This window comes from Poecile atricapillus, chromosome 7 (assembly GCF_030490865.1).
Source record: "Poecile atricapillus isolate bPoeAtr1 chromosome 7, bPoeAtr1.hap1, whole genome shotgun sequence".
In the NCBI taxonomy this organism is placed as follows: Eukaryota; Metazoa; Chordata; class Aves; order Passeriformes; family Paridae; genus Poecile; species Poecile atricapillus.
In genome coordinates, this window is record NC_081255.1 from 6619939 (window position 1) to 6638130 (window position 18192).

Sequence of the window (18192 nt, forward strand, 5' to 3'; positions counted from 1 at the left end):
TCCAACCTGCTAGATTTGTGGGTCCTACAGGGAAAAAATACAGCATTTGAGGAGATGATGCATCTAATGTCGTAGAAACTTCAGATGTCTGAATTCTTACAAAATCTCTGTATAATATATGGGAAACAAAAAAGTGGTAGCTGCTGACACTATTACAGCATGCTGGGAATAAAACATTCCTACTATCAATAGCAACACTGAGCTCAAAGGAGTTAGCAGACAGTCTGATCTCACCCAGACTGCACAACTTGGACATTCCAGCTGCAAAGTGCATGATGCATTTTCAGCCCTTAGTTTTCTTTTTAAAGCAGGGAAACAGCACTGCTAGAAAATATATGGGTTAAGGACATCAGTGCTATTGCTGAGGCAGAACAATAATAACTTCAGCCATGATTTATATAGCTAATTTCAGAATAAAACTCTATCTGTTTTTAAAAAGAGGAAAAGACCACAGAATGACCTGATTTTGTATTTGGCAGTGATTACAGTTTATACTGGACAATGTTTCAACTCAGTAAGCATGCAAATAGAGTATTTTATTAAAGAAACAGACAAAAGGGGTCTTTTCTTCTTTATGTGCCCTCTCCACTTCAACAGATTTTATCAGGCTACAGCCAGACACACCAGCTTTCCTCTCACCTGAAGTCCCTGATTTTAAGTGAATTACTTTTCAAACCAATATCCATTTCTCTCTTCTGTAGGCTCTATTTCTAGTTTATTGCTCATCTGTTCTAAGCTACCCAAGGTCATTTTTTTTTGGTCATGTAAAAGCTTCAGAGTGAAGAGTCCAGGAAAGAAACATATACATCATCCATATTAGATGCTAATTGTGGGATTTGCTTTTATAGTGGCACCTAAAGCTTGGTTTCCTGAAGCCACCTCAGTGCTCTCTCCACTAAAGGAAAGTGTTCCTCATGGAGACACACAGTCTAAGAACACTTTTAAAGGTGGTTACATTTAAATCAAAGCATCACAGCAAATCCTGTGACAGAATCCCCCCATTTCTCTCACTGTGCCACAGGGTTCACAGCCTTACTTTGCTTCAAAATCCATCCCTACAGTCCTTCAGTTCCCTCCTTTTATTTGACAATGCAGCATGTAAACTGGGTGCAGGTGGAAATGCTTTTATTAAACCCTCATCTCTGCTTCAAGATTCCTACAGAGCCCTGAAGCTTCAGATGAGAAGCCAAGTCAGGCTGTGAACCCTGTGCTGCCTCAGCTTATGCAATTCATGCCACATGTTGGTAGATCTCTAAGGGACTTTGGTATCTTCCTTAAAACTTTTCTGTAAAAGGCGGTTTTAAAACTGGAGAAGGCAGAAAGGTACCTCTCAACCTTTCACCTGTGCATCATGGGCTGTGTGAGCCAACAGCCAAAATATTACAAGTGAAAAGAAATGTAAGATGGGGACAGGGTGGAAGGGACCTTAAGATCATCCTACTTCTGTGGTGAAGGCAAGGGAGGAACCAGCACAGAGATGCTGATCCAGCTGAAGCACCTGATTAGGAAAATCCACTTCAAGGGGGCATTCTGAACAGATGGATGCAAGTGGACACAATGCATTTATCAAGGGCAGAGAAGAGCCTATCTTAAGCAAGGTGTGAAAGAACAGGACCTTATGAAAAGATGCTCTAGCTTTGTGGATGGTTAAGAGAGAACCTTAAAAGAAAATAAAAATGTTAACCCTGAAAAAATTTAGACTTCCAGTGAAAATTACATTGCTTCAACAAGTTCTGCTGGCTTTCAGCTACTCTGCATACAGAGAAAGGAACTGAAATGTGTATGTAATTAATAGTATAGTAAATCAATTTACTTCTTTTATATCTATCTATATTTATTCCTTTATATCTTTTATATTTTACTGCCTTTTATAGCTCAAATATTAAGTAGCAATACTTCCTCCCTAACCATTTTATGAACTGCTTACCTCATCAGGTCTTAAACTATAGCTATATACATATATAAACACAAAAATACAGACACATATATAGCATCAAGCTCCATCAAATCAGCAGAGAAAATGAGAGCATATACAGAAACAGCACTTCTGTTCAAATACAATATAAGACTGCATGGGGCATGAAATGCTCAGAAGTCTTGGCTCTTCTATCCTTGAATAAATCACTAAGTAAGTAATTGAAACAGTTTTCAAAATGTGAAAATCCTCTTAGCATGTGAGCAAGCCAAGGCAGGGCTAAGACAGCTTTCTCAAATTGCCCACTACACTGGTCACTGAATTAGTGTTTAGTCCTATGGACTGCTCATTTTTATTCCTACTGGGGGCAAACAGGAGTGGTCAAGTCAGTGTGCCCAGTTCCCTGCTTTTCTTTTTTTTTTGGTAGTACTCAAGAAGTCAGCTTTGACTCTTCCTTTATTAATTTTATAGCCTATGAGACAACTCATGCTATGCAAAAGTCACATTCCTTTTTCCACAAAATGAAATTATTAAGCAAGACTAGAGAGGAAAAACCTTTGTGTCCATCATAACACATCAAACATGACTTTTACTATATGGAGTATGAACACTCATTTCTTTCCTCTGATTATTTTTAGGAGATCAGAAACAATATCTTTCAAGATTCCAGTATTTCTTTTAATATGCCATTTTTCCCACATGTATTTATGACTGAAAGATTAATTAAAATTCCGTTGTGGGAAATAATTTCCATCAGTTCAATTACCCCATGTAATTGTTTCAGCAATCGTAGTATCAATCAAATATCCATTTTAATTTTTATTTAGAGATTCAATTACCAAACATCAAGCAGATGTAAACACTTCCTTCAGTACAAATACCATTTTATCCCTCAGCATCCTCTAAATCATAGAAACACACATGCAGTCCTTTAAAACCTCCATGAAACTTTTAGGGCTTCCTAATGCTTCTTTCACAACACACTTGCTGAAGACAAACCCAATTTGTTGGATTTGGGTGTGGAGATAGCGACACTCCCACCTGCTCCTACCCCACATGCCCTCCATCTCCAAAAGCCTTCCTCCATTTATCTGTGCCTTATCCCTCCTCTGCCTTGCAGGTGGCAAGGAATCCCAGTTATCTATTTATCAAGAAGAATTCTGTTTCATGGTGTTTTTACAGGTATATTTTAATCAGTGGCTGATCCATTTGGAGCTAGTGCTCTCATCTTTTCCCTAGAGCCTTTCCCACATAGTCCCACTCATTCAAATGCTGCTAGTAGGTATTGTCATTCAACTATTTTTACATGTAATTCACTAAACTTCAGAGAGATACCTGTCAAGCAAGTCAATATTTTACACTCCAGCTTGAATCCATTTTTGTATTCAAAATGCAAGTTTATTTTTTGCCTCCTCTACAACCAAAGTAGAACCAGCCTGGAAATGAGAACACCTGAAAGAAGCGGCAAACCAGTGGTTGCAAGAATGATCAACCTATCTCCTGGAGTCCAGAGAGAACAAATGTTGTCAGAACAACTAGTTACAAGTGCATTAAAACTCCCCAAGGAGAAAGAAAATGCAGTGTCTGTTAAAGGTTTATAGGCACCTCTGAGTTTTAGCTACTGTATGCACAGCACAATACAGCTTCCTCCCTAGGAGACACCTGCTCTGCTCTCAGATCTTTGTGTTATCACCAAGAACCATTTAATCTAAGTGAATAAAAAGCTCATCGTGCCTTCCCCACTGACTACTTCAAAAAAATAAAAACGTTAACAGCCATCTTTGCCCAGCCTAGGAAAACATGAGCCCACCCACAGGGATTGTAGCTGGAGCTACGGGAACATGCACAGCCACAGCTTTACAGCACGCTTCAGGTAAAACCAGTTAAAATTCCCAGTACGGCTTTGTAGTATTTATAGAACAATATTATAAATCAGAAAGAGCAGCTCTCATCATGTTAACACATTGAGAGTCCCACAGCAAGCTCTGCCTGGTTGCCTTAGTGATCCCAATAAACACTGAGCTGTAGAAGGGATTACAGGCGACCTCACCCCTAATCAGTCACAAATGCGTTAATTACCCAAAACAGCCTCGCCCCTGATGAGGCATATATCCAATAAAGATAAGAGTGATAGAAGGGGTGGTTTGGCTGGTCAGGGGATCCAGAAGGACTGGGCACACCGGGAGAGACAGTCACTGCTGTGAGGTCAGTCTGGGTCTGCAGTGAGAGCCGACTGTTGGAACCTGCAGTCGTAGTCCAGCTAGGTAAAAACCTGCAGTCAGAGGCAGCAAGGGAAACCTACAGTGGGAGCTTGCTGTAGCCAAAGTCAGTGAATAGCTGGAGTCAGATTTTGAATTGTGGAGAGGAATAAAATCAGGACCCTTTTTATGCTGTGATAAACAAGACGTCTATGTCTCAGCTAATTTCTGGCTACTGCAACACTGGGCAACTTCTTTTCCTGCCTTATCTCTGATAGAGGCACCCAAATTAAAAAGTCAGGCTGGGGATGACATTGACATATCATTGTGGCACTTGAGAAGTTTTACTCAGACATTTTAACTCCAAAGACACTTCAGTCTTGGGCACAGCAGCCAACCTCACATCTTTGGTGGGGTGGGAAATAAGGAATAAAGGAAGGAAGAAACAATATCCCTTTGCCCCAAAATCCCTTTTACCTACCTGCACAGCCAAAAGCTAGGTGATACCTAGAAGATGGGCTGAATTTGACACAACACACGTTAGCCTTGGCCTCAATGCTTGCGACTGAGTTGTCCAAGTTGGTAGACCACAGTTTCACTAGAGAAAGGGAAAGAGACATGAATAAACAAAAAACAACAAAAACAAACTTCATCTGAAAGGCCTAAAATGTAGTAATTTCATGAACAAGATTCTGGAAAGCCTCAGTTGCTAAGATGTTAGTGAGCCTAAAGGGTCAGTTTGCACTGGTGGTTGCTAAGTTTGAGAATATTCTCAAGTCCACATTGTAAATATCCTGCTCACCTCTGTACACACAGGAGATGCTAAAAGTGTCCATCCTGCACACCTGAGACCATCAGAGCAGGTGACTAACCACATGCTATAATCTCAGTGCTTAAGGTTACCGCAGTGCAGATTCATACAAATCAAGGACAGGAAGGCTTACATCCTTTTTTGTTCCTTGTTGCTGTGCTGGGATGCAAGAACTCCAAGCTCCACAGCAAAATTGCTTTGCACAGAATAAATGTACCTAATTGTATGCACAGTGAGGGAGAACAACTTGTTTTATTCTTAAGAAACTGGCACAGACAGGAGAGAAATCAGTATGCAGGCTTCCTATGATGCAATAATCCCTTCGTACAAGAACTTTACTGTTCTATGAGAGTACCACATGACACTGATTAAACTACGTGCTAGAAGGAGCTCTTCCCCCAAGCACTCCAGAGCTTCAGAGAATAACCAACAAAAAACACCAGGACTATTTAAAATACAGCCTTCCCCACCTGCCAGTTCAAGCACCATTTAACCTTAAGATCAAGAGTGCCAGGTGCTCCTCACATAGTTAATCTTATTATTAAAAGCTAAACAACACAGTGCCTCTAGCCCAGCTGAAGGAGCAGCAGATTGGCATCAAGCCCCATTGGTGCCTACAAGACAGAAAAGACTTAAAAACATTGTCCCCTCCCTCTTTTCTTGGTGAGTGGATCAAGCTGTACTTGAGTATCACAATCTGAGGCTGGAAGCAGAGCAAGCTGGAACCAATGTTGAACATGCAGCTGCTACATGAAGGGTTAATCCCCTCAAAAGTTCCCCTTGAGGTGCCCAGGCTTGTTCAGATCTGTGGCCAACATCAGGTCCTCCAGCATTAGGAGGAATGATCACTTTGGAAGTGAAGTGAGCAAAAATGGCAAAACAACAGGAAACTTGCAACCCACTGTGATCAACACATGAGAGACCAGCAGTCTCATGGTGTGTCCCCCACCCTCTGAGGGGTCCTCTGTGTCACCTCTTGGTCAGCAGTTCCCAGAGACTTTGAGGAAGAAGCAAGGTTTCCATGTGGATTATCCATGTTTGAGAAGGCAAAGGAAAAGGAGGAATACTGGCAGGTTGGTTCTACTGCGCTTTTTAATAGTTTGGCAAGTAATGAAAGCAACAAGATCGGGCTATTTCTGACTGTACAAGGATGGAGGAGACAGCACTGCTCAGAGCACACCAAGGAATCATTGTAAACACAGCACTCTGAGGATATCTGGAAGCTGCCTGGAACCTTCAGAAAGCAGCACACACAGACACCAGCAGAAATACAAACCCCAGTGGAATAATCTATTTTCCCAGAAGCATTATGTAAAATTCAATGAAAACAGCACCCAGCCTGAGGTTGGTTTTCAGAAATAAATCCATTCTCATTGATCAGAACTATAATATTCACACTAAACACCTGGCTACATTTTAAAATGAAACAAAAGCTTTGCAAGCATGGCTTAAGAAGCTCTCTTCTCTCAGGCAAGATTGGATGACAAAGCTTCTCCAACATGTTCTTGACTTGGGGGCAGAGGGCAACAGGACCAGGGAAGAATTCTTCAAAACAAGAAAATATTTACATTTTGCTTAAATGAACAAACACCAGGAGATGAGTAGTCTAAGTTCTTGTGGCAGCAAAGGCCATCAAGTTCATGGATGAAATAAGAAACAAATAAAACATCTTCATGAGAGGACAGTATCAGCAGACAATACCAACTTGAGGAGTGTGGGGTGGGTACATGATGTCAAGTTCAGAGCAATACTCTGCTGAAATCTAGTATTAAAACAATACAGGTTTTTTTTAAGCTTTTCACCCAGTTATTTAAACCTGCATACAAAGCAGCCAAGTCTCTCCTTGACCCCCCCCAGCAAACAAATGGCCATCTGGTCCCAGCTTTGTAGCAAAAGCTAATTGAGGGCTCAGTTTCAGCTTGGCTCCTTTTTTCATTCAAGCTTGCAGGTCATAAGCTGAGCCATTTAATCTGGTGAAGAGACAACCCATGTGCTCAAAGTCATCATAATATTCGCTACAACTGACAGGCACAGATTAGAGCCTGCAATTTCTGTGATCTAACTGCTGTGAGATATGTCGGGCTCCAATTACATCTTAGTCAGTACCATAAAAAGGATAGATGGAACATATAACAACACATAATGAAACATGTCAAGTTTTACCTAGAACTGCCCATTATTTTTTAAAAAGAACTGACAGGTTAATAAAGCATAATTCATAAGGGTAGAGTTTATTTGCTGTAGCTTTCATCGGTTTTGCTGAGGTCGAGGCAGTAATTATACAACACAGATGTCTTGGTAACATCTAGAATTGTGTTGATGAGACAAGCAACCATCTGAGATTGACTATTTCTGAAACACATGTTCTCAAAGCATATTTCCTCTCATTCTGCAGCTGCTGATAGACATCTTTATGTGGCCAAAAACCTACCCCTAACCAAAGTATTAAAAAGATGCCTCCAGAACAGTTTTTTTTCAGTTTAAAATGTTTAGATCTTTTCAAGATGTTTTTTAGTTGGAGCCTTACAACAAATGTGTAAGTTTATAAATTAATTTTCCATGCATCAGTTCTGTGTCTAAACACTGACTAAAAGAGGCAGAAGCCTGTACTACAATAGCTGAATGTGTTGATGTTCACAGCTGGTACACAGAGTGAGGATGTTTCATCCAGCCCGTCACTTGTGAATTCTTATCTGCTCACGTGACAAAGAGCCTGCTGCTACTCTGGAAGAGCCCTAAGCCAGGAATAGGATCTTGCTACCAGAAAATTCATTTGCAGAGATTAGCAGAATCCCTAAGAAAGGAGAAAGCTGCTGAATTGTCCTGTTAGGCAGAATTTTGGATCCACTGCCTTGTGCAGGGGTCAGTAAGGTGGTGGAAACTGATGACTGTCAGTAGGCAGTGACTGCAGGGTACTTGCATAAGACCCAGATTTTATAGTCAGTAACTATCAGCATCACCTTGACCTTTCCAAGGCACTCCCACCAAATGAATTTAACATCCCCACAAATCTCCAGAAAATTACTGAATTTTTTAGCCAGAAAAATGACCAAACTGAAGGCTCAACTTGATATTTTGAGAACAATAAATACTTACACCTCAAGTCAAGAGAAGCTGAAGGAATGAAATATCAATGAAAATGAAGTCACAAACAATCCTGAGGAAGTTGGAAGAGCAGACTCAGAGCTGCAGTTCTCAGGCCATTTCTCCTCTGTAGAAGGCTTTTCTTTTTTTTTTTACTCTGTGTATCTGTGTTGCCTTGCTGAATTAAGGGGCACTATAAAAAAAACCATATCTCTAGGACTCATACCAGGGTCTCATTTACCAATGCAACACAGAAATTACTTTCCTTAGATGTAATGAGACAGATGCCTGCACTCCTCCTTGCCATGAGACAATGAAAAGTAACTATTGCTACAAACTCAGAGCTCTCAGGTGCTCCTGTTCTATCCTACCTCTCAATTTTGAGCCAAGAATAATGAGGGAACTACAGATGTAAAACCAGAAGTTTTCCTTCAGTTGAATTTATCAGTGGTCCTTCTATCTTCTTGAGTTTCAGAGAGCTTCAAAAACAAAGCCAGAGGAGAGAAACATTTGATCACCCCCCAAAAAGCTCTATCCCAATAAAGACAAATTCTACCCAAGAGAGCATCACAAAATATTTCACTCTCCCTCATCTGTTAACTTTACTATGGCCATAAAAGTACACCCCCAATGTGGAACAGACAGCTGTAAGTCATTAGCTAAGTATATTAGCTCCAGGCCTGTCCTGGTACTTTGATGCCATCATTCTGCCTTCACAAAGTTAATCCTTTCTTCTCCAAGAGCAGAAATTCACCCTTTCCTACTTACATGAGCATCACAGCTCCTGCCATTATTATGTGCATAAAATAATTTAAATTAAGAGTGCCTACTCCCCAAGCTGCTTGTAGAACAAGCAAACACCAATTTTGCTCACTGCTGTCTAGTTAGAGTGTATTTTTGAGTCCCTATAGACACACACAAGTACCTTTGCCCATAGAAAAGGAGAGGGCATAACAACTGTAGATAAAAGTGAAGGGTTTGTACACACAGTAGTTATTCTAAGTACACTAATGCTTTTATGCTGTCATTATCTGCTATGAAAGTAGGAAGATCTTCCACAGATAAGCATATTCTGGATAATCATCTAACAAGATGGACAATGCAAGAACCTGGGGCCCAAGGATGCTGCTTCTAATTATAGGAGAATAATTTTCTGCCTAATAGCACGCTGTTAGCATCCCCTTTGCAGTGCCTGAGCCCTGGCAGAGAGAGCTGAAAAAGCACATGATTTTTCATTTGTAAGTACCTTCTCCAACACATGCCTACTTTCAGAATTAGCTTCTGACTTGAAAAGACCGAGGAGAGACAGGCAGATACACGGGCAAGAGGAAAGAACTGGCAAAGCTGTCCTGTTTTTGCTAGCTTGTCCTGATCACTTGACAGGAAAACGTGATACTTGTGCTTTGTGGGGAAGAATGATGAGATTAGCTCTGGAAAGCCCAGTGTGGTCTCAAAGAAGCAGAGAAATAAAAGAGGACAGAAAGAGTAGATAAAGGATCTTTCCTACCAGACACTCTACCTGGCCAGACATGCATTACTGTGTATTAAAACTGACCAGAACTCGACCAAACAGTTGTGAACATAAGCAGAAGGAAAAATTTTAAGTTAGGCAGGTTTGAATTAAGACACTTGTCATGAGTGTTGACGGTTCCCTCACATTTAATCCTTTAATTGTGATCACCCAAATGGAAGATGGATACTACAACATTAATGTGGACATTTTTCTGCTCTTGCTTTGTACCTCAAAAACTTCTAAAATCTGTGCTAAGACTCCATTTGTCTCTGAAGGGCTCTTTATATACGCAAATCACAGGCAAGTCATGGTAAAAATAAAGGATAAAATGTTCCAGCCCAGTTTTATCCACCAAAACCCCAATACACCTTCAAAAGACCTTTGTGAATTGAAATGCGGGTTATGTGTATGTGCAGGCTTTATTACAATAATTTCTAAGTAAACAGCACACTTTTAAAGACAATTACTGAAGAAGTGAACTGTTAAACTGAAGACAGAAGCTCTGCTTGCAGCTGGGTTTTGCAAAACTGGACACCTCTTTAACATGCTAATAAATGCAGATCTACCTGGCAGATCAGCTTTTTATATGCATGGCTAGAGTGGGGAGCACTGATGAAGAGCCTGTTAATTTACAAGGTGAATATTCACTCCTGCAGCATTTAAGCACGTAGAAAACACACCTGTCTTCCACCAGAGAAGGAAGGGGAAATTTCTTGAGAACATTTTAAACTCACCTTAAATATAAAATAATCATTAAAGTTTTGTAAATGGAATTATCAGCTTCGGGAACTGTAGTGACAGGACAAGTGGAATGGCTTCATACTGCCAGAAGGCATATGGGATATTGGATATTGGAATATTGGAATATTGGGAAGTAATTCTTCCCTGTGAGGGAGGGGAAGCCAGGGCACAGGGTGCCCAGAGAAGCTGTGTCTGCCTCATCCCTGGAAGTGTCCAAGGCCAGGCTGGACAGGGCTTGGAGCAACCTGGGATAGTGGAATGTGTCCCTGCCCATGGCAGGGGCTGGAAAAAAAATGAACTTTAAGGTTTCTTCCAACCCAAACAATTCTGTGATTGCCAAATGGAATTGATGAACATTAGTTTCTTTTGGAACAGCATTTAAAAGCTTTTCTGGAAGAGGGGGAGCAACTTACCAAGTTTAGCATTTATGAAAAATTAATTTATCATTTCAAAGCAAATCATGAAGAGCTCTGTCCAGAGCTCTATCAGCCCATCTGGGAGGAGTGATCCCCATTGATTAGGAAAGGAACTTTTAAGCTCTTGCTGTTAAATAACTCTGATTTGATACTGTAAACATATTACAGATAAAACTCTCATTCATTAGTGATGAAGAATATTACATCTTGCTCAGTGCTGTCCTCTTCTTTAGGAGCTTCCTATATCTTTTTAGTAGAGGAACATCTTTTTACCACCATGTGGTAAATAGCTTGGCATAAGAGCTCTCCAAAAGTGCTTTGTCAAATGGACTCTGGAGTGTGGAAGGCTGGGAGCTGCTCCCATCACTCCTCAGTCCACCATCCAACCCCTTAAAGTTCCAAGAAACAGTCTTTAACATGCAGAGCTATAGGTATAAAAGAGCAGCAGGCATTTCTTAACTGCTGCTGTTTTACTGACAGCCTCATTTTTGAAATATAAATACATGCTGCTCTTTTGAAAGGCCCTAAGGCTTTAACTCAACAAGTTTAACAGTGTTAAAACACATTTTGGTTTGTTTGGAGTTCAGGAGAATGTTAGGTGAGAGCACATTACACAAAAAAAAAGTGAAGCAAGAGATCTTAATCCAAATAAAGCCTTTCCTTCTCCAAGATCCAAATGGCTCAGTAACATCTTGCCATATTACCACAGCAATTACAATACTGAAGGCAGCTGAGGAATCAGCTACTTGAAATAGCACTTTTTTGTTCTTCCAACAGAACACATAGAGCCCAAATCTTCTGCACTGAGATTGAAATAAAATAGTACCTTTGGCATCATCAGAGCCTGAAGCCAATAGCTTAGGGTCCATCAAGTTAAAGTCAACACTCCAGCACCTTTTCTCATGCTCCTGTTGAGAGAAACAAGAAGAATATTGAAAGGTAGTGAGTTGTAATATGATAAAACAGTAAAGGAAAACACACATTTGGTATAATCTCCAGGTCAGCAGGGACCTGGAGAGAGAAGCTTATTATGTTTAGCAGTTTTTTGAAAAAAGTATCCTTTCTCCCAATCAGACCAATCCTATCAATATGCTAGACATGCCAGGAGAGCAGAAAACACTAGAATGGCTTTTTAAAAAACTAAAACTGATTTCATTTTCACTTGGAAAGAAAAAAATATTTCAGGATACACACATTGAAAACCTGGTTTTGCAGCATGATTTAGCTGGCTGTGGTTTCACCATGTGCTACTGCTTATCCTAGATTGTAGTTGTAGCTTTCAATAATAATAAGCAACTTCTCAGCATTTCCCAATACTGACAAGATGCCCATTTCAAACAGCACCTCTCTTCAAGTCCAGGAAATCTGTACCTTCCTGCTGAGCTATTAAATAAATCTCCTGGTGTCTGTTTTGCCACTCAAATAAATATTATTAAAAGACTGCACACTCTTCCTCGAAACACAGAAGAGCTGTAATTGCTATGCTGGCACATCCCACATGGAAGCAGAACATCGCATTGAATAAAATCTGAAATTCAGTCAAAGCCTTTGTTTAAAGCCTTCACACAAGACAAAAAGCTCATGAGGATGAAGTCACTAAAGGGTTTCAGTACATGCAAAGCAGATGTCAATGCTTCTATGCAAATCCAAATAAAAAATTCAAGTAATCTGATAGGAAGCAAAATGAGTTTGTTTTAACATAAGCAACAGCTGGTCGTCTCTAGGTTCATTATTCAGCCTAATAAAGAAATGCAAAATGTATTTGAGAGGAAAGATTTATTCTGTCCAGTATAATTTATCTTTTATTAAGATATGCAAAGGCTTAATAAAAACAAGCATTATAAAATGGCTAAAAAACAACGAAAAAGTAAACAGGCCTAAATAAGAACTAAAACTTCTGTTGAAATGTCAAGGAGTCTGTAGTTCATTATCACTGACCAGTTTCAATGGACAACACAACAGCCTGCAGCACTTCCAGCCTCTTCCCAAACACTACAGCCCTCTTCCAGCCTCCTTGTTCTGATCACGAGCTTCTCAGAAGCCGTTAGACAGAAACACAATGTTTGAGTTTCACGAAGAAACAAAACGCCAGAAACCTCTGACACAGGTCTGGCTGTCGAGCTCAGCGTGCTGTGTGGGGAAGGAACTTCCCTGTTCTGCCTTGTGCTCCCTTCTCCAGCCTCACCACTCAAGTGTGTATTTTACACCTCTGCTTCACAAACACCTGTGCTGGCAATCACTGCAGAGTTTTACAAAAGGCTTTTGACAAAGACTGAAGTGGAACAGGTGTGGAGAGACAGAGGCTTCTAAAGAAAGGTGTGACAGCTTCCAGGAACTGATTTCTCCCTGTGCAGATTCCCTGCCCGAGAGCAGCAGCAAGAAAACATCAACTGCCTCAACTGTGACAGGAAGACAGAGCTGCCTCCCTTGGAGGACTACAGCTCAATAAAGCCGTGTGGATGAGACACGTTTACCAAATGGGAGGAACATCCATTTCACCCCGTGGAATGGAAAAGCCTTTTCCTGGACTAGGAGCAGAACCTCAGACTCAGTGCTGCTCTCCCAGCACAGTGCGCATGACAGGAAATGTTGCTCTCTGGTTGTGTGTTACCTGGTAGACCTTGGATCTCTGTCCTGTGAATCCATCCCAAAGGATGACGGTGCCTTCATAGTCACTGCTGGCTAGCAGGTTCTTGTGGTAACTACTCCAGCTGATACAGCTTAAAAAGAGCAAGCCCTGGTCAGTCTTAGAGGAAATCATAATGCACAATACAAAAATCACTCTTACAATACATCAGGCAATGAGTACCTTTGCAAAGCACGTAGCATCTTGAGCAAACCACTCCAGTGAAAAAAACCCAAACCCCTTCAGAAATAGAACAAATGTTATTCCACAAACTAAAAGCAGAACTTTATTGGCTGAAGAGACATTTCCCCCTTGATATGAAGTGCTAGGGTCTAGAATTTTTTAAAAATGAATTAATCTCATACACTATGGTTTTTTTTGCTGTTTGAATACCACACAAATTCTCAAGAGCTCAAGGTTCAACTCCTTAACCTCTTAGCAATAGATGCTACTGTTATTATTACCATAAACGAATTATTATTATACCATAAAGATAATTACCTAAGAGTAGCTGTATATGTAAAATGCATAGATACATGGACAGTAAATTAACCTCTCCTGCAGCACACATCTAATGTTCTATATATGTACCTGTGTGTACATGAAAGTTTGACTTCTGAGAAATTACTTCCAGCTTTCTGTAAATGCTAAAAACACCTTCCTGTCCAGGAGAAAACAGCAGCTTGTTTGCTTTGAGTATTTTAGGAAATGTTTCGGATCAAGAACTGGAAAATATTATCACACAGGTTTTTATTTTGAGCTGAACTGAGGGGCTGTGCAAAACAAAATTATAATTCCACTGGCAAACTCTAACGATCAGCAGAGAAAACAAGAGCAGCAACACTGCCAAGTCACACTCACAGCATTCTGGCACTATGCCTCCACTCTGACTCCCAAAAAATGTGACAGAGGTAAGAAAATTTGTAATACTAGTTCACCAATTTTTGGACCATCTGGCAAAGAAGCATGCCAGTTGGTATCAACTGTGATGCAGGCAGCAGAAGCTGAACTGACAGATCCCATTCATGCAGGTCCTCGAGCAGCTCTGACACAGATAACTAGATCATAGTAGCCTTGGGGCCAAGCTTTAGCCAACAATATAAACCAGAAGTCCACCGTTCTGTAACTTTTTTGTACTGCTTTGATCAGTGCAGCTACACACCGAAATATGATGTAGACACATGGATATTGATTTAGGAATATTATACCTTGCTAAATTCTTGGTTCCACTATACACTTGCATTCTGTTTTCCTTAATAATTTACACACAGATGAGGAAAAATCCTTTTCCTTTCTCATGGTAGTTAAACATTTATTGTTCCATTAGTTAAATAACAGTAAGCAGCATTGGCATTCTGCTCCTGACTATGATGAAACTTAACAGCATTCCTTGGTTTTAAAACTTTGCATTTAGAAACTTAAAATTTTATTTACCCAATATAAGTCACTGTTTTTAACCACCAGCTGCTAAGAGGATGGTTGCAATGATGCAGCTCACAGAGTGATTTCCCTGGCTTCACCTCTTCCATGATATGTCATTCATGAGAAAATGTTAAGTATCACTAAGCCTTGTAGACATGGGAGCTGTCCACAAATGCAGCCATCGCTATTTCAGTCCTACTTCCATTAGGTACCCACACAGAAAAACAGGTCTTGAAACCTATGATTTACTAGAAGCCTTATTCTGAGAAGCTTAAGTGGTTCCCTGAGTTCCAAATGGAGTTGGCAGGCAGTGCCCACCAGGACCATGAGGTGAAGGTTTTAGCAGCCCAGAGATAACCACATCTGACATCTGGAGTCATGTTTCCAGGTGGAGCAGTCTCTGATGGAAGCAAAAGCAGTTCAGAGGCCTAGAGCTACACCACAGTGAGCTGTGGGCTGGGAGCAGTCTCCAGCCAATGGCAGGGAGGTAGATACCACACCACAGGAGACCTTTATCACTTCCCCCAACCAGATTATCTCCTCTCAAGTCAGGGCTTCAAGGAGCTTAAGGAAAAAAGGAAATAATCTGTAAGGGAAGCCATCATGTACAAGCAGAGATAGTACAACCCAGAGCCGTATCTTAGAAGGCAGTCTCCTATCTGGATGGCTTTGAGAGGACATCAGACAACATCAGCAAGTGAAGAGGGTAAAGGAAGGCTGATGTACTGGTGACACTTTGGGTGGTTAGAGGATGAATGTTCCAGATTAGTTATGAAGAGGATAATCCCATAACCACATCAAAAAAGAAATCACCCCAGACAATGAAAATTAAGAATTACTGAGTTGGTAGAAAGATGTAAAGGACAAGAGCTTAACAGTTCTATTGAGATGTGATAGATTTAAAATACTTCACTGATGGTACAGATGGAGAAAAACACAGCTTCTGTGCCCAAAAGCATGTTCATTAGATCTGGCACAGCAAAGATCCCAATGCAGCCTGATAGTGTTAACAAGGGGTTAATACTCATTTGGAAAGCATTTATAGATAGACTTAGAGGGGAAAACAGGAACTGACAGGTGAAAAATGGTTAGGGATTTGCAGCCACTAAGTGGTTCAATTAACACCTTTTAAGTCACACACACCATAAATCTTTCATTTTTAAGTAATATGATTAAAGGATCATAATAAGACAAAATCAACTCTGTTCCAGCTCTCTGCCTTAATTCTGCCCTCATCCACACCCAACTCTCTTTGCAAAGTTTGAAACAAGAGCTTTGCCCTTAACATTGCAATACCTGAGATTCTTTCTAACTTAAATTCTCCAAAGTAAACTTCATAGAGTGCAATTTAGGGTTAGATCAGGTAGAGGAGAGCTCTCTTTCCAGGCAGTTTTTTAGCAAGTGCTGTCCTTTCACAGAAATCATAGAATGGTTTGGGGTAGAAGAAACCTTAAATATCCCCTCATTCCATCCCCCTGCCATGCCCTTCCACTATCTCAGGCTGCTCCAAGCCCCACCCAATCTAGCCTTGCACTCTTCCAGGGATGGGGCAGCCACAACTTCTCTGACAATCTGAGTTGTACCATCCTCTGAGCAGACAGCTTCCCAACACGTAATCTAAATCTCCCCTCTTTCAGCTTAAAACCATTCCTCCTTGTCCTATCACCCTCTGCACCTCTGAAAAATGATTGTAAAACGTCCTTTGGTTGTATCCTCTGGCATCTGTGACAATCCACACCTGGAAGAAGGCTGTCCTGGAGCTGGGATGTTTCTCTTCCATATGGCTTTCCTGGGACCTGCACAGGGCTGAGAACTCACTGCCATGTTCCCCCTTAAGGGAAGCACAGATCTTTCTTCCATGCCCAACACAGGCAATTTTGTTGAAGCTTTAAAGACATCTGCTTTTTTTGGGTTCCCTTGAGATGCTATCATGGGTAATGAATTGAGCAACAAACTCAAAAAAGGCAAGAGGGAGCAAAGCTGGAGAAGGGCAAAGGAAAGTCAAAGGTGAAATGAACCAAAAATGCAGCTTACATAGTCCTCAAATAGATTAACTATCAAACCCCCAGAAGTTCATAAAAATAACCTTTTGCAGACAACTTTTAGATGGTATGCAGCCACATCCAGGAGAAACTGAAGTATGAAGGCTCTGAGATATGATATAAAAATAACTACCCAGGGCTGAGAGAATGTATAATTCACTGGACTAAAAGGCGTTGTGTGATGCCATCTTTTATTTTAAGTACAGTAGCTGTATTTGGTTTTTTTCAGTTTTTGCTTTGTTCTTTAATCCAGAAAGAGAGTGATAGTTACACCCCAGAGATTTATCTTATCAGAAGTTCTGATAGCTTTCCTTCCTAGGGGATTAAGCTGGAGAAACTGTAGTTGAAAGCTAATCACCAACCTCCAAAAAACCCTCCTAACCTCAGCATCTGATCCAGCCACACAGAAATCCTGACCCTGTAAAGATTCATGTGCATCCTTCATTTTATTCAGAGACACAAGTGGGCCAGCTCAGTTAGCGTTGTCAGTTATGCTGATCTTTCTTTCATGAGACAGTATTTTTATGGCTGATATGTCTCAAAAATCCAGGCTCAAGCTACCCAGTGTCACCCACCCCTCTGGCAGTGAGAGTTAAATAAAGTTAAAGCTTTTAATAAGGCACAAATGTCCGTGGTCTGATCTGCTTCTGAGCACCAAGTGCTTCAGACCCAGTCTGCCACCATGATGGCTGATAGTTTTAGGACTGAAATGTTTTTAAGAGCATGATCTACTACTGCTAAGAACATCTACGTGAATAACAACATGAAACGAATACTTCAGAGATATATGGAATTACATTACTGTGATGAATGTTTTAAAATAAACCCCTTTTTTTCCTAATCAATTCAAAGAAAACCTCTAGTATGGTTAAAGACAAATACTTCTGGAAAAAACTTTCATCTTCTTGCAAAGTGAATCAGTGATTCCAAAAACTTGAATTAATGCAAGTTGAAGGCATATTTCCTTATAACGTTTTTAGTGTCAAACATCCTCTGCTCTGGAAATACAGGCATCCGACACAACCAGCTCATACCACTCCAAATCACAAAGAATCTACAATGAAAAAGACCATATGACAAGTTTTTGCTTAATTTAAACTTAATAGCGAGAAGTGGCTGCCATTTTCAAAGCTGACAGCAATACACCCCTGAAGTGCTATTAGGATACAGCAATCACGCATTTGATTTATTGACACCAAAAAATGAAAACTGTAAAATATTAGCAGCCTCCTAAAAAAGAAAGACTACTGATGCTTTGCTTTTACTGCAATTGACTAAACAGATGCAGCTGATTTTGGAGGTTCGTGGTAACATCTATCACTGAAGTACAGATGCTGCAAACACACGGTGGTGAGCATGCAGAATACAAAACACGGATTTCAAAAGCATGTTTACCTAACCACACTCACACATCACCTGCTGTA

At 40.5% G+C, this 18192-nt stretch overlaps 1 protein-coding gene across 3 annotated transcripts in view; it reads right to left on the bottom strand.

The window, feature by feature from the left end:
* The window catches only part of COP1 (COP1 E3 ubiquitin ligase), a 124303-nt gene that overhangs the window by 50490 nt on the left and 55621 nt on the right, over positions 1-18192 (bottom strand). For all 3 annotated transcript variants that reach the window (XM_058842794.1, XM_058842793.1, XM_058842795.1), the window contains 3 exons: positions 13290-13398; positions 11505-11586; positions 4595-4711 (listed from right to left, as the gene is read on the bottom strand). In XM_058842794.1, the coding sequence (XP_058698777.1) occupies positions 4595-4711; positions 11505-11586; positions 13290-13398 (308 nt within the window). The remainder of the gene's footprint in view (positions 1-4594; positions 4712-11504; positions 11587-13289; positions 13399-18192) is intronic.